Source organism: Phyllostomus discolor, chromosome 12, assembly GCF_004126475.2.
Source record: "Phyllostomus discolor isolate MPI-MPIP mPhyDis1 chromosome 12, mPhyDis1.pri.v3, whole genome shotgun sequence".
In the NCBI taxonomy this organism is placed as follows: domain Eukaryota; kingdom Metazoa; phylum Chordata; class Mammalia; order Chiroptera; family Phyllostomidae; genus Phyllostomus; species Phyllostomus discolor.
In genome coordinates this window covers 12,441,860-12,457,376 of record NC_040914.2, presented here as the reverse complement: position 1 = coordinate 12,457,376, position 15,517 = coordinate 12,441,860, and the positions used below count along the sequence as shown (strand labels likewise).

Below are 15,517 nucleotides of genomic sequence, written 5' to 3'. Positions count from 1 at the left end.
AATCAGGCAAGGAGCAACCTCATCAATATAAATCATTCCACAATCTCCCTAACTCTTCCAACTCTCCACATGGACTGCATCCACTCCTCCATCCAGCGAAGGGTCAGCTCACCAAAGGTCAGTCCTGTCCAGGCAACTTTTTTTTTAACACCCTTTGTCTATCAAGGAGAAAATGGCCACTAACTCTTCAGGTCTTATCCAAGAGTCCTTTCTCAGTAGTGCTCTCTGTGATCCTCAGATCAGCTGATACTCAAGTACATGTTGTAAATGCTCCAGAAGTTGTCCTTTATGGCCCTCCACTTGTTTATGGATAATTCTTTAGAGCCATGATTTATCTCAAAGCTGGTTGCTGTTACAAGGTAAAGTCAATGAGCACAGGGCCCACATATGTCTTATTCTCTTTGGAGTTTCCAAGGTCCAGCTCAGAGCCTGACAAATGACAAATTCTCTGTAAACACTCATTAAATCATTAAGGGAAACTGCACAATGGAAGCCTGTCACTGTGAGTGACACTTGCAGTTATATTATGTTTCTTGAAAAACAAAAATACTTGGTATCAGCATGAGAGGAGGTCACCGACTCCTTGGGTTCATGCTCGGGTTTGGCTCTTACTTCTCATACTTTCAGGAGGAATGAAAGGATCCTACTAACAGTGACAGGCTGGAACACATATTATTCCTCCAAAATCACAGCCCTCCCCAGGCCCACCTTGTGGGTTATGTTTCATCACCCAGGGCTTGTGTCTTTCCTGTTCTCATAAATATCTGACCTGACAGAAACTCTGGATCCTCAACCCTTGGAAGAGTTACTGTCCCAGGAGGAAAGAGCACACCCTAATCTTGCAGGAATCAGGGAAGACTTTTCATTCTCAAAATTCTTGGGCTGTGGGACAACTGTCTGTTGTCTCTGAAGACATGTCTTCAGTTCATGATGTCTTGGGGAACAAGGGAAACTTCTTGTACAGAATGGGGCAGGAGAACACAGAATCTGTGGTTGCTTCCATCTCAGAGGTGCTGAGGATTCTAAAAGACCTCTCTTCTCCTAATAAAACAACACACAGGGCCCTAGTGAAGTTTTCACATGGAGATGCTTCATCTCCTAGGCCCTGTGGGAAGACAGGGACACAGAAATGACTCATATGCAACATCTCAATGTAGTGATGGAGGACACACAGAAAATTTGGGGGATCAAACTTCCAGGTCATCACCCTCTCCAAGCCTCAGCAGAACCTTCACCAGGTCCTTCCATTGAACATTTGAAAACAGAGAGCTCTGTCTGAAACAGCACATTCCCCTGGTGGGAAAGTTCTCCTGACTCTGGACTCTGAGTACTCTCAATAATGCCTGCCTTTTCACTGGTCTCACCCTGTACTGATCAGGGTCCCTGGAAAGTCCCTGACATTGGTTGCATTTGTACTTCTGTCCTGTAGGGGGAAATATTGAGACACACATGAAATAGACACAGGAACCTGACTTTGGCTAAGAAGATGGAAGAGGCTGATTTTCACCCCCTGTTTCAACAGGCTTTTCTTGGACCCTCCCTCTTGACTGTTCTGTCCCACCTGCTACTTCTAGAGACTGTTAATAAAAAGGAGCTGTGCAGCAACCCTGACAAGCTCAGGGGGCCACATGACAGGCTTGACAAGCCCCTACAGGTCAGTAAGCTCTCCTGGGAGCTTGTTAGAGGTAGAGTCTCTGATCCACTGCACCACTGCCATATTGAATTTGCAATTTAACAGAATCTGAAGTCTTTTCCTGTGCACAGGAGAGTAGAAGAAATGGTTCTATCCTCATGTCAAAAGATCGAAGTTTGCATGGGCATCCACATTAGTGGGACAGCTGCTGAAGCTGTGTTTTTAAGGTGTCACCAGGGTATTGTGATGTTTCCAAAGTTTCACAGGTGATCTGATGCATAATAGGGGTGGCAGTGGTGACATACTTGTGATAGGTTTTTCTTTTTTCTATAAATATTTTATTTATTTACATTTACAGAGAAAGGAAGGGAGAGAGAAGAGGGAAATATCAGTGTGTAGTTTCCCTCACATGGCCCCCACTGGCGACCTTGCCTGCAGCCCAGGCATGTGCCCTGACTTGGAATTGAACCGGTGACCCTTTGGTTCACAGCCCATGCTCAGTCCACTGGGCTACACCAGCCATGGTGGTGTTTTTCTGTTTTAGCTTGAGAACTACTGCTCTGAAGGGAAAAGTCAAATATGATAGAAGGAAACTGGGGGAAAGGCAAATGTTCACCTGACAGGGGGCTGTGGAAAATGCCCAAAATCCTGATAAACCTGGCTTCTGCTTTTCCAAACTCAGCATGAGAGTGAATATTTATGAATGTTTATATGCATGTGTGAATTTGTGTGATGTTGAGAGACTTCAGGAGTTCCCAGAGAACCAAATTAGAGAAGGGCAGTGCTAGCTGGTTAGAAGGGACAAGGGTGGCAGAGTGAGGGCATGGAGTGGGAGGGTCCTGTGAATAGTCCCTGCCCCCAGCTCACATTACAAGAATCGTAAACTTGTGTCAGAATAAAGCTCAGCAAACAGGTAGGACACACAGCACATTGCACCATTCTGGACAAAGGTGCCTGTGAGCCTCACTGAACCTCAAGCTTCTCTCAAAGACACAGTCACAGAGGAGACAGCAGACACCATGGGATCCCTGTCAGTCTCTACCCACAGAGGACTTGTCCACTGGCAAGGGCTCCTGGTGGCCAGTAAGTAGGAGACAATTCCCTGGGGTAGACTAAGGTTTTGACCTAGAGACTGGCTGGGATCTTCTGAAGAGGCCAATGCTCCAAGAAAAGAGGGAAGGCTTCTGTTTGAAAATGAGGGTGAAGGACAAAGGAGCAGAGCAGGATGAGGAAGGGGGCTTAGCAAGAGGAAAATCTTGTAATCTGGAAGTGGTGAGAGGCAGGAAAACCTCAATTGTTGTTTATTTCCTATTATTCATCATTGAGTATTTAATTATGAAAACTGATAATATTAATACTGATTTATGTCATGAAACACTAGAAAAAAACTTATCTAGGGGTGCTAGACATGGTCTTTACCACCAACCTCAGAAATGGTTGACTACACCCCAGAAGGTACAAGCCTGGAATTGCTCATTCATTCAATTCCAAGTTCTTCCAGCCTGTTGAAGTTACTGGAGGTACAAGATCAAATGTGGCCCTGCTTTCATTACGCTCATGTTCTATGGAGGAGAAAGGGAAAAGGAAGGATCTAGGTGTGATGTCAGGTACCCACAAGAGCCATGAAAAATGCAGAGCAGGGTCTGATCAAAAAGTGCAGACAGAGGATCTTTAGAGAAGGTAGTCAGGAAAGGTGTTTTCAAAAGTGCCCCTGAGTGGCAGAAGGAGTCTGAGCACAGTGAGGGGAAGAGTAGGAAAACACCTGGAAAAAAAGTATTTGAAACAGAGAAGATAACAATTTCAGAGGTGCTCAAGTAATGGAGGTCATGCTGTTGACCTTGACCATGGGAGACACACACACATAGACAAAGGCTGAGAGGTAAAGAGACCTGCTCAGGTTTTAGGGCTTTGTTTTTCAATCACAATGCTTTCATAAAATCATAGATTTTTTTTTCTTATTTTCTAGTCTCACTCTTCAATTTCTGGTGCCAGCCCACCACAGCTCAACTTGCTATTGTGTCAACCTATGCTGCTGAAGGGAAGGAAGTACTTCTGCGTGTCCAAAATAAGCCTCCCAATCATTCAGGCCTCCGTTGGTACAAGGGGGAAGGCGCGAACCAAAATAATGTACTTGCATTTCTTATAGAAAAGCCAGAAATGTATTTCAGATGTCCTTCATTTGGACGAGTGGTATTAGAACCAGATTGGTCCTTGCTGATAAAGAAGGTCTCCAAAGCTGATGCAGGAATGTACACTATAGTAGTCTACCTTACAGATTCAAAAAAAGAAATAGGATTTGGAAGGCTTACTGTATATGGTGAGTGATTGCTCTCTGACCTGTTGGTGTTGGGTGGGGTGACTTCTGCTTCACACACAGGACTGATAATCCTGGATCTACCTGCATTCCACTCTGCATTTTGTTTCAGGTTGGGATTTGACATTAAATGCACGATATACAAGAGTATAGACAAACTTCCTAAGATCTCAGTTCCCTTCCTAAATTCCAGCCCTGCAGACAGTCAATGCAGACAGGGGTATTACTAAGATGGAAGTAACTCAGAAAAATGAGACTTGCCTCAGTTAAGCATTCCAAGCACCTGCCTATGAAATTGACCCTGAGAATGACCCTCTTGTACTAGGTCAGAGCATGGTCTGAGAGGCCTCCTGAAATTCTTCTCAAGCTCAGTTCAGAAACCACTCTCCAGAACACTGTACCAAGGATCTTGACTCCAGCATGTCTCTTGAGTCTATGCCAGCTTGGGGTTATCCTCCTGGTAAAAGCTGAGTGTGTAATGGTTTAACAGCTACCCAAGTCACAAGGGTCTGGTGCTTGTCACCAGTTGGGGCTCAGGCCCAAGAGCCACATCTTGGCAAAAATGGAATTCAGTATCGTTTGGGTCTGTGTGTGGAAAGCTCAGTTAGACAATATTCTTGGATATTCCTGACTGCCCTGTGTGACTTAGGAAGGTTCAGGAAATGGTCAGCATTCCCAGAAAGAAACTGAGAAAAAAAGATACTCCTGGAAGGTTCTAATTCACCAGGGATCATCCCAGGGGATTCTCTCTCAATAAACTGGTGAGGATCCTTTTGTCTTAGGTGTCCTCAGTTAATATGAATACACTTTGGTCTGTGTAGTGGACAAAAAAAATAAAAATAAAAAATAATGTATTTTTACTTTAGAACCAAGTTACCTGCAGTAACAGAGTTACTGCACAGTTGTCCCACTCAGGTGGCCTATCCTGACTCATTTGGCTCACATTCACCTTGAAAGTCCTCTTGGTCCAAAGGCCTGAGTAGTCAACTGACCACCGGCTTGCCCCTGCTTGCTATGTGTTATTTCAGTACAAACCCCAGCCTCTGGGATTTCCTGGGAAATGGTGCCTCATAGAAAAACACTTCAGCTGGGTGATAGAAGTCTGTGCAGCTGGAAGGAAACACTTCTTGTCAACCAGGCAGTCAGGTGGTCTGTGAAGAATCAGAATTATAGGAGTGTATCTGACACAAAGTCATGTCTTTCCATAACTGAACACTTATACTTAAAGGACACCTGAGAAAGTCTGTACTTCCCACCACACATGTATCTGGAGGCCATGCATTCTCTGAGCACCCAAATTCCCATGCATTTTGTAGTGATGCACAGGTTTCCTGGGTTCTTTCAAAGACTCAAGTTGACTGAGATGTGAGAGGAGCCAACTCTGGTTGAAGAAGCTCTGATTGGAGAAAAAGAAGGTACTACATGGGGCCATTTTTATTCTCTTACTTGCAGAGCAAAATTAACCACACCAACATCACAAGCAACTAAGTCAACCTAGGGAGTTTTGGCATTTATTTTTTGTAAATAATAGTGGTGTTGAGCATTTTTTTCTGTGACTTTTGGCCTGTTGCATATATTCTCTGGAGAAATGTCTATTGAAGTGTTTTGTTCATTTCTAAGCCAGTTCATATATGGTTTTGTGATGACTGTTGAATTGTACATTACTTTTTTCTAATTTTAATTGTTGTTCAAGTACTGTTTTCTATCTTTTACTCCCATCCCAGTCCACCCCTGCATCGCTCCCGACTTTCCTCCCATTTCCACCCCCCACTAGTTTTTGTCCATGAGTCCTTTATATTTATTCCTGTAAACCCTTCCCCTTTCCCCATGAAATTCCCTCCCAGCTCCCCTCTGGTCATTGTCAGCCTCTTCTCTACTTCAGTGTCTTTTGTTATATTTTTCTTGTTTGTTTGTTTTATTGTTTAGGTTCCTGTTAAAGGTGACATCATATGGTATTTGTCTTTCACCATCTGGCTTATTTCACTCAGCATAATGCTTTCCAGTTCCATCCATACTGTTTCAAAGGGTTGGAGCTTCTTCTTTCTTTATGCTGCATAGAATTAAATTGTGTAAATGTGCCATAGTTTTTGATCCATTCATTCACTGATAGGCACCTAGGTTGTTTCCAGCACTTGGCTATCATAAATTGTGCTGCTATGAACATTGGAGTGCATAAGTTCTTTTGGATTGGTGTTTCAGGGTTCTCAGGATATAATCCTAGCAGTGGAATTTCTGGGTCAAAAGACAGATCTATTTTTAGTTTTCTCAGAAAAGTTCATACTGTTTTCCATAGTGGTTGCACCAGTCTGCAATCCCACCAACAGTGCATTAGGGTCCCCTTTTACCCACAACCTCTCCAACACTAGTTGTCCATTGCTTTGTTTATGATGACCATTCTGACTGGTGTGAAGTGGTATCTCATTATGGTATTAATTTGCAGATCTCTGACAGCTAGTTGTATTGGGCATCTTTTCATGTGTCTCTGGATCCTCTGTATGTCCTTCTTTGAGAAGTTTATGTTCAAGTCCTTTGCCCATTTTATAATTGGTTTGCTTGTCTTCTTAGAGTGGAGTCAAGTCAATTCTTTTTATATTTTGGAAATTAAACCCTTGTCTGAGGTTATCATTGGCAAGTATGTTTTCACATATGGTTGGTTCTCTTTTTATTTAAAACTGTTTTCTTTAGCCGTGCAGAAGCTTTTTATTTTGATGGGATTCCATTTGATAATTCTTTCCTTTATGTCCCTTGCTCTAGGGGTCATATCAGCAAAAATCTTGCTGCATGAAATATTTGAGATTTCCCTGCCTATGTTCTCCCCTAGGACTGTAATGGTATCACAGATTATATTTAAATATTCTATCCACCTTGAATTTATTTTTGTGTATGGTGTAAATCGGTGCTCCAGTTTCATTTTTTGCACATAGCTGTCCAGTTCTCCCAACACCATTTGTTGAAGAAGTTATTTTTACTCCATTTTATGTTGCTGCCCCTTTGTCGAATATTAATTGTCCATAGAGATGTGGGTATATTTCTGGGCTCTCTATTCTGTTCCACTGATCCAAGTGCCAATTTTTATGCCAGTACCAGGCTGTTTTGATTACAGTGGCGTTGTAATAGAGTTTGGTATGAAGTATTCTGATCCCTCCTACTTTGCTCTTCTTTCTCAAAATTGCAGCAGCTACAGGGTCATTTATGGTTCCATATAAATTTTTGAGGTGTTTTATCTATGTCTGTGAAATATGCCATTGGTAATTTAATAGGTTTTGCATTGAATCTGTAAATTGCTTTGGGTTGTATGAAATTTTTGATGATGTTAATTCTTCCAATCCATGAACACGGTGTATGTTTTTATTTGTTTGTGTCTTCTTTGATTTCTTTCTTCATTGTTATGTAGTTTTCTGCATATAGGTCTTTTAGCTTTATGGTTAAGTTTATTCCTAGATATTTTATTTTTCTTTTCGCTATATTGAATACAATTTTTTCTTGATTTCTGCTTTTGCTGTTTCATTGTTGGTATACAAAAATACCTTCGATTTCTGGATATTGACTTTGTATCCTACTGTTTTGCCAAATTCATTTATTAGGTCAAGCATTTTTTTTTTTTTGTGGAGTCTATAGGATTTTCTATGTACACTATCATGTCATCTACAAACCGTGACAGTTTTGTTTCCTCCTTTTCAATTTGGATGCCTTTTCTTTCCTTTTCTTGTCTGATCACTGTGGTTAAAACTTCCAATACTATCTTGAATTGAAGTGGTGAAAGTGGACAACCTTGTCTTGTTCCCGATCTTAGTGTAAAAGATTTTAGTTTTTGCCCATTGAGTATGATGTTGGCCATAGGTCTCTTATATATAACCTTTATTATGTTGAGGGATGCTCCCTCTATTCACACTTTGCTGAGTTTGTTATCCTAAATGGTGTTGTACCTTGTCAAGTCTTTTTTCCTCATCTATTGATATGATCATGTGATTTTTGTCTTTGCTTTTGTTTATGTGATGTATTGCATTTACTGATTTGTTAATATTGAACCACCCTTGCATCCCTGGGATGAATCCCACTTAGTCATGGTGTATGATCTTTTTAATGTACTGTTGGATGTGGTTTGCCAATGTTTTGTTGAGGATTTTATCTTCTATGTTCATTAGCGATAGTGGCCTGAAGTTTTCTTTCTTTATTTTGTCTTTATCTGGTTTTGGAATTAGGATGATAGTGGCTTCATAGAAAGAGTTTAGGGGTCTTCCATCATTTTGGATTTTTGAGAATAGTCTATGAAGGATAGGGATTAGCTCTTCCTTAAATGCTTTTGTAGAATTCTTCTGTGAAACCATATGGTTCAGGGGTTTTGTGTGTTGGGAGTTTTTTGATTATTGTTTCAATTTCATCTGTGGTTATTGGTCTCTTCAGGCTTTCTGCTTCTTTTTCATTGAGTTTTGGAAGATTATATTTTTCTAGAAATTTGTCCATTTCACCTGGGTTTTCAAATTTCTTGGCATACAGTTCTTCATAGTAATTTCTTACAATTCTTTGTATTTCTGTGTTGTCAGTTGTAATCTCTCCTCTTTCATTTCTGATTATGTTTATTTGGGTCCTCTCTCTTTTTTTTCTTGATGAGCCTGCTTAAAGGCTTGTCAATTTTGCTTATCTTTTCAAAGAACCAGCTCCTGGATTCATTGGTCCTTAGAATTGTGCTTTTAGTCTCTAAGCCATTTAATTCTGCTCTGATCTTGGTTATTTCCTTCCTTATACTTGCTCTGAGCTGTCTTTGTTATTCCTCAAATTCTTGTAGGGTTAGATTGTTTGTTTGAAATGTTTCTACATTTTTTAGGTAGGCCTGTATTGCTATGAATTTCCCTCTCTTGACTGTTTTCCCTGTGTCCCATAAGTTTTGGGTTGTTGTGAGTTCATTTTCGTTTCCTTCCAGAAACTTTTTATTTCTTCCCTAATTTCATTCTTGACCCATTAATTGTTTAATAGCACGATATTCAATCTCCATGATTTCTAATGGTTTTTTTTGGGGGGGGGTGGGGGAGGGGGGGAGGGACTGGTTTCTAGTTTCAGCCCCTTGTGGTCAAAGAAAATGCTTGGTATGATTTCAACTTTCCTGAATTTGTTGAGGCTTGCTTTATATTTTATCATATGGTCTATCTTTGAAAATGTTCCACATGCAGTTGAAAAAAATGTTTATTTAGCTTCTTTGGGATGAAGGGCTCTAAATATATATCTGTTAAGTTCATCTTAACTAGGACATTGTTCACTTCCACAATATCTTTGTTGATATTTTGTTTGGAAGATCGGTCCATTTTTGACAGTGGGGTGTTAAAATCCCCTACTATAATTGTGTTGCTGTTAATATCTTTGTTGAAGTCCTCTAAGGTTTTCTTTATGTATTTGGGTACAATACATAATGCACCCAAACACAATGTTTATGTTTTCTTGGTGGATTCTTCCCCTGAATATTATGAAGTGACCTTCTCTGTCTCTCTTTACGGCCCTTTTTTGAAGTCTATTTTGTCTGATATGAGTATTGCTACCCTGGCTTTTTTTTTTTTTCCTGTCCGTTTGCTTGGAAAATTTGTTTCCAGCTCTTCATTTTCAGTCTGTGTAGGTCTTTTGTGAGGAGGATACAGTCCAGCAGTATCTATTACTGCTGCAGATGCTTGAGATACAAGAAAACATACATACAGATAATCGAGTCCTGTGGAGAAATAGGAAAAGCATGGCCACTATCTCTAGTGGAGAGCGCCATGAATCACTATCTGAGTAGGTTTTTATTAAGAATACAGATACAGTTTGTGGATTACAGTCTGCCAGGGAAGATCAAACAAATAGGTAGCTTTCAAAGGGGCTGGCAGAACTCACGCTGAGATTCTGGGCTGAGATTCTGGTTTTTTTGCACTTAAAAGGACTACAGTACCTAAAGAGCTAGTTTTGTTTCCTGCCTGTGCCTTCATATTCAAATTCAAGAGCTTCCTCCAGCAAGCAGATCTCACAGGATCTCGCATACTCTATGTCCCAGGCCTGATTATCCCGGGGGTCCACCGACTCTGGTCTGGACTGCACTGCCCCTGTTATTTCTGCAGGCCTGAGTAGGTCAGAGGAGACAAAGGCAGCCAGGAGACTTGGATTTCTCACAACTAAGAACAAGGATTCAGGTTTTGACAAAGCTGAGGGGACAGGGGTTGAAATCGATCACCCCTTCATTTTCACAGCCCCTCAAGGCCTTCCCTGTGGCTTTCACATGATCATGCCTGTTTTAGGTGATTTCCCCCTTGGGGAACTTTACCCATCATTGGCTAACTGATCAAGCACTGGGGGTCGGCACAGAACAGGCAGCATTCCTGCCTGGAAAATTGTCTCCTTAGTGTTTCCTGGTTTAGAGGCCTCTTACTCAACCTTAGCCACAGGGCCAGGGGGTGGGGGATTACAGCTTCTTGAGACCAGGCAGGGTGGGCCCCAACACCTTTGTGGGTCTCTTGTAGGCAGCATATGTGTGGGTCATGCTCTCTTATTCATTCAGCTATTCTGTCTTTTGATTGGAGCATTTAATCCATTTACGTTTAAGGTTATTATTGATAGATACTTATTCATTGCATTTTCATACCTGTGTTCCTCTCTGTCTCTCTCTCTTCTTTACTTTCCTTAGATCATTCCCTTTAGCATCTTCAGCAGAGCTGGTTTGGTGGAGATGCATTCATTTAGACTTCTTTTGTCTGGGAAGCTTCTTATTTGGCCTTCTATCTTGATTGAGAGCCTTGCTAAGTACAGTAGCCTTGGTTGCAGACCTCTGGTTTTCATTACTTGGAATATTTCTTGCCACTCTCTCTTCTGGCTTGGAGTGTTTCCATTGAGAAGTCAGCTGCTAACCTTATTGGGGCTCCCTTGTATGTTACTTCCTTTTTCTCCCTTGCTGCCTTTAAGATTCTCTCTTTGTGTTGAAATTTTGTCATTTTAATTATGATGTGCCTTGGGGTGGGTCTCTTTGGGTTCCTCTTTATTGGGACTCTCTGTGTTTCCTGGATTTGTGTGACTTTTTCTCTCATCAAATTAGGGAAGTTCTCCTTCATTACTTGTTCAACTAGGTTTTTGATCCCTTGCTTTTCTTCTTCTCCTTCTGGTATCCCTATTATACGGATATTATTACGTTTCATATTGTCTTGCATTTCTCTTAATCCCTCTTCATTCTTTCTGAGCCTCTTTTCCTTTTCTTGCTATTTCTGGATGCTGTTTTCTACTTTGTTCTCCAGCTCGCTAATCCAATCTTCTGCTTCATCGACCCTGCTTTTCATTCCTTCTGCTGTGTTCTTCATTTCAGAAATTGTATTTTTCATTTCCTCTTGGCCCTTGCTGATAGTTTCTATTTCCTTTTCCGTGTTGATATAGTTTGCAATGAGTTCATTGTAGTTTCCCTGTAGTTTCTGGTAATTCCTAGTGAACTCATTGAACTTCCAGATAACCATTGCTTTGAACTCAATATCTGATAGTTGTTGTGTGTATTTCATTTAGCATTCTTTCTGAGGCTTTCTCCTTTCCTTTCATTTGGGGATTGTTTCTTTGTCTTCCCATTGTTTGTGAGACTCTTTGTGTTAGCTTCAGCTTCTTAAATTGATCTGTTCTGGTTGCCTGGGTTTATGGTGTGAACTTCTGTGGTAGAATACCTGTGAGATTCAGTGGTGCAGTCTCCTTGGTGTCCCAAGCTCACTGGTCATAGACTGCTGGTTAAGAGTGCTCTGTGTTTGTCTTTGGGTTTTGATTATTATTTGGTCTTTCTTTGGTGGGTCCTTCCAACCAGCTGGTTAACTGAGGCTCACTCTGTCCACCACCTGTTGTATTTTGTTGTGCTGGTGAGGGAAGGTTGTATTGAAGCTGGTTCTTCTGTGTGTACAAGGTTTGGAGGATTCTCTCTTGCTCGTGTTCAGTTTTTTGCTCTGAGTAGTTTCTCCACTATTTAACTGTATTTCCAAATAGTTCCTGGATTGAAGTTAGTGTGGCTTCCACTGTCTCCTTTACCTTCTTCTGTTGTTATCTGTTGGGGGTTCCTTTGTTGTTGGGTTTCCTCTTCTAGCAGGTATCCTAATGTTAATAGCTTACACCTATTTTTTTGTGATCAGTTGGAGGGGGAAGGCAAAATGGTTTAAGACAGCAAGAAAGTATTCAATGATATTTATAGGAGCAGCTGGTTAAGAGATAGGAGATCCTTTGGCTATGTTTAGTGTTAACCATGATCTTTCACCCAACTAGCCACTTTTTAGAAAGTATACAAAGAAGATAAGACTCTTGTTGGGGAGGGAAAGATTGTGAGTTGGATCTAGAAAGTAGTGAGGTTGTGGGAGGTCAGATTCTGAGGTAAGGTGAGAGTAAAGGATAGAAAATAGATGTACTGTGTGAGAGAATAGAGTTAACCACTTACAGTAATAGGCTTCAGGAAACTGTGAAGTGGGCTATGATCTGGGAGGGGTGTTGTGAAGTATTTATGATTTATGGAACAGCTATTATTTGCAATAATATTAGAGCAACAGTCATATGATAGAATCTATGTGATCTGGATAACAAGAATAAGGAGTATAGTACCTTGAGTAGTGTGCTAAAGGAACACAAGTGACATGAAGGATAGTAAATTAGCAACACATTATGAAAGATAGAACAGGGGAAACCTGTCAAATGATACAATATAACCAGCCAAGCAAAGAAGACTGTACAGAAAGAAGAGGTACACAAAAATACTACTAAAGTAAAAGATGTAAGAATAATGAAAAAATAATAATACAAATATGCAATAACTTGCAGGTTCTCTGTAATAGCAAAGTGAATTTTATCTCACTATCTCAACTCTTGGGATGCCTCCTCTTTGGGTTCAACTCTGGTCTTTTCACAGTTCCTGGTTTTATTGTCTCACTTGTGGGTATTTGGGGCAAAAAAAAAACGCAAAAGAAGGGAAGAAGAAGAGATAAAATTGGAAAGAAAGGAAAAAGGAATAAAACAAGAAATAAGGAAAGAGAGGGAAAAGGTACTGAAAGATAAAACAATAATAAAATTTAAAAAATAAAAGATTACTTAAAAACAAAACAAAACAAAACAAAAAAACAAAAACAACAAAACACCTTTTGTTTGTTTCAAACTGGCCAAACTGTTTTTTCTGGTCTTGTTGGCTCCAACAGGCTGAGGGGTGACTGATATGGCTTTTCTCACTTCTGGATGTGCACTCAGCAAGTCTTGTGTACACTCTCCCAAGAGCTACCCTGGTGCCTTTCCCTGGCTCCTTGGTGTAGAATTCAGGTCTTCCTGAGAGCATTGTTTCCCCAGGGTTACCTCTATGGGCTGGGGTGTGGACATGCACACACGGGATAGGCCCGGCTGCCTCAGTCCTGAGGGTTTGGGTATGCACTCTTCCCAGTGCTTTGGGGGTGTGCAAGGCCTTCTCCATGAACTTCCGTACAACCTCAGGATCACTGCCCAGCTGGGTGGGAAGGAGGCTGAGTGGCTATTGCAGGAGAATTCCCCAAAGTTTTTATTTTTGAGAAATTCCTCCTACTCAAGCCCACTGCTCCATATAGCCCAATTCTTCTGCCAGACAAGTGACTATCTGGGTCAGTGTCCATCACTGCATGACTCTCAAGTCTCCCAAGCTGGTGTCCACAGACCCTGTGGGTGATCACAGCCCCTGTGTGTTTTCCACTTAGTCCTTATTCCCCTCTCTGTGACTTCAAGCAATCAGGTCTATCCCAGTGCTGTCTAAACCTTGATTGGCCATGGAGCAGGGTCAACTGCTCCCTCCCAAGGACTCTGAAAGACCCAGGGACAGGTGTCAGGCCTGGGGCTTCAGCTGCCCTCATCTCCAAACTGGTCCCTGGGACCTTATTGTCCTGAAGCCCTCTCCTTACCGTCTGTTTTTTCAGTGTCCAATACAATTTTTGGTCTCTTATTTTCATGTATGTTGGTGTACTGTTGGCTGTTTGCTCTGTTCCTCTGCAGATCAGCTAGGCCTTCTCCTGTGTGTAGGGAAAAGTGGAACAGGCTCCCTCCTACCCCATCGCCATCTTCCCTCTCTGTACATGATTTTTTGTATATTCTAGATATTAACCTTTTATTTGCCTTATGATTTGCAAAGTATTTTCTCATATTTCATAGGTCACCTTTCAACTTGTGTTTTGATGAAGAAAAATATTTATTTTGACAAAATCCCAATTGTCTATTTTTTACCTTTGTTCTTAGTGTCATATTTATAAAAGTCATTGTCAAATCAATGTCATAATGCTTCTTCCCATCCTTCCTCTTAGCATTTATAGTTTTAGGGGTATCCTTTAGAATTTGATCTCTTTGACTGAATTTGTGTGTGTGGTGTCAGACACTCACCCATGTCACTTGTCTGCATGTGAATATTGTTGTGCAATCCATTTGTTGAAAAGAGTGACTTTTCTCCATTGAACAGTCTTTACTGCATAATAAATTATTTAACAAAAGCTAAATACTTTTCTACTTACTATAAACTTCCTTGGCTCCTGAGATGGATATGGTGGTAAGCCTGCCTTCCACAACATGGATAAAAGTTGATACAAGGTGTGGGACCTGATGTTTTGTCAGGAAACAAAAAAAAGAAGTCCTAGGAAAAGATCAATAAAAGCTCATGGGAGAAAAATTCTATCTGATGATGAGGTTATTGGACATATGAGCTGGGAAGGGGCTTTTGGAGCTGCTAACTCAGATGACTGAGGGAGTATGAATGGAGTCATACTGGGGTTATATGGGACTACAGGCTAGATGTAGTTCTCTCCTTACATAATTTTACAAGAACTTAGACAATTGTCCTTCTGTAAATGTTGGGAACATACTCTGGTGGCCATTACATAGCTCACTGTGGGCTGTGAGTTGTTGAGACTAAATAAGTAGCACGGCTCCATGTATTAAGCCCATTTTTAAACAGTCACATTCCCTGTTTCTCTACAGAGCCTGAATTAGTGGTCTCCCTGGTAGCCAGTAACACCACAGTCACAGAGAATAAGGATTCTGTGGTCTTGACCTGCAACACAAATGCACTGTTCATCCACTGGTTGTTCAAGGGCATGAATCTGAAGCTCAATGAACGCATGAAGATATCAGAAGACCACCGAAGCCTCACCATAGACCCTGTGAAGAGAGAAGATGCTGGGTATTACTGGTGTGAAGTTTCCAACCCCATCAGGTCTACTGAAAGTTGGTCAGTTACACTGGATGTGAAATTTGAGTGACCCTCCTTTCTTCCCATATGTTATTAAATTCTAAATAAAAAGTTTTGCAGCAGCCCTGGCTGGCATAGCTCAGTGGATTGAGCACGGGCTGTGAACCAAAGTGTTGCAGGTTCAATTCCCAGTCAGGGTACATGCCTGGGTTGCAGGCCACGGCCCCCAGCAACCGCACATTGATGTCTCTCTCTCTCTCTCTTTCTCTCTCCTTTCCCTCTCTAAAAATAAATAAATAAAATCTTTAAAAAAGTTTTGCAGTATTATAATAGATTTTTTGAAGATGAATAGTTCTTAGAAGATTTGCAGTGCATCAATAAATACTCAAAAATGTGAACAGACATTGTCATTATGGTT

At 41.1% G+C, this 15,517-nt stretch overlaps 1 protein-coding gene across 1 annotated transcript; it reads left to right on the top strand.

Annotated features, from left to right (window-relative positions):
• Positions 1 to 2,553: 2,553 nt before the first annotated feature.
• Positions 2,554 to 15,215, top strand: LOC114511407 (carcinoembryonic antigen-related cell adhesion molecule 21-like). The gene is made up of 3 exons (XM_028530107.2): positions 2,554 to 2,716; positions 3,600 to 3,950; positions 14,889 to 15,215. Exons 1-3 carry the CDS (start codon positions 2,653 to 2,655, stop codon positions 15,167 to 15,169), a joined length of 696 nt encoding a protein of 231 aa, XP_028385908.1. The 5' UTR covers positions 2,554 to 2,652; the 3' UTR covers positions 15,170 to 15,215.
• Positions 15,216 to 15,517: the final 302 nt, after the last annotated feature.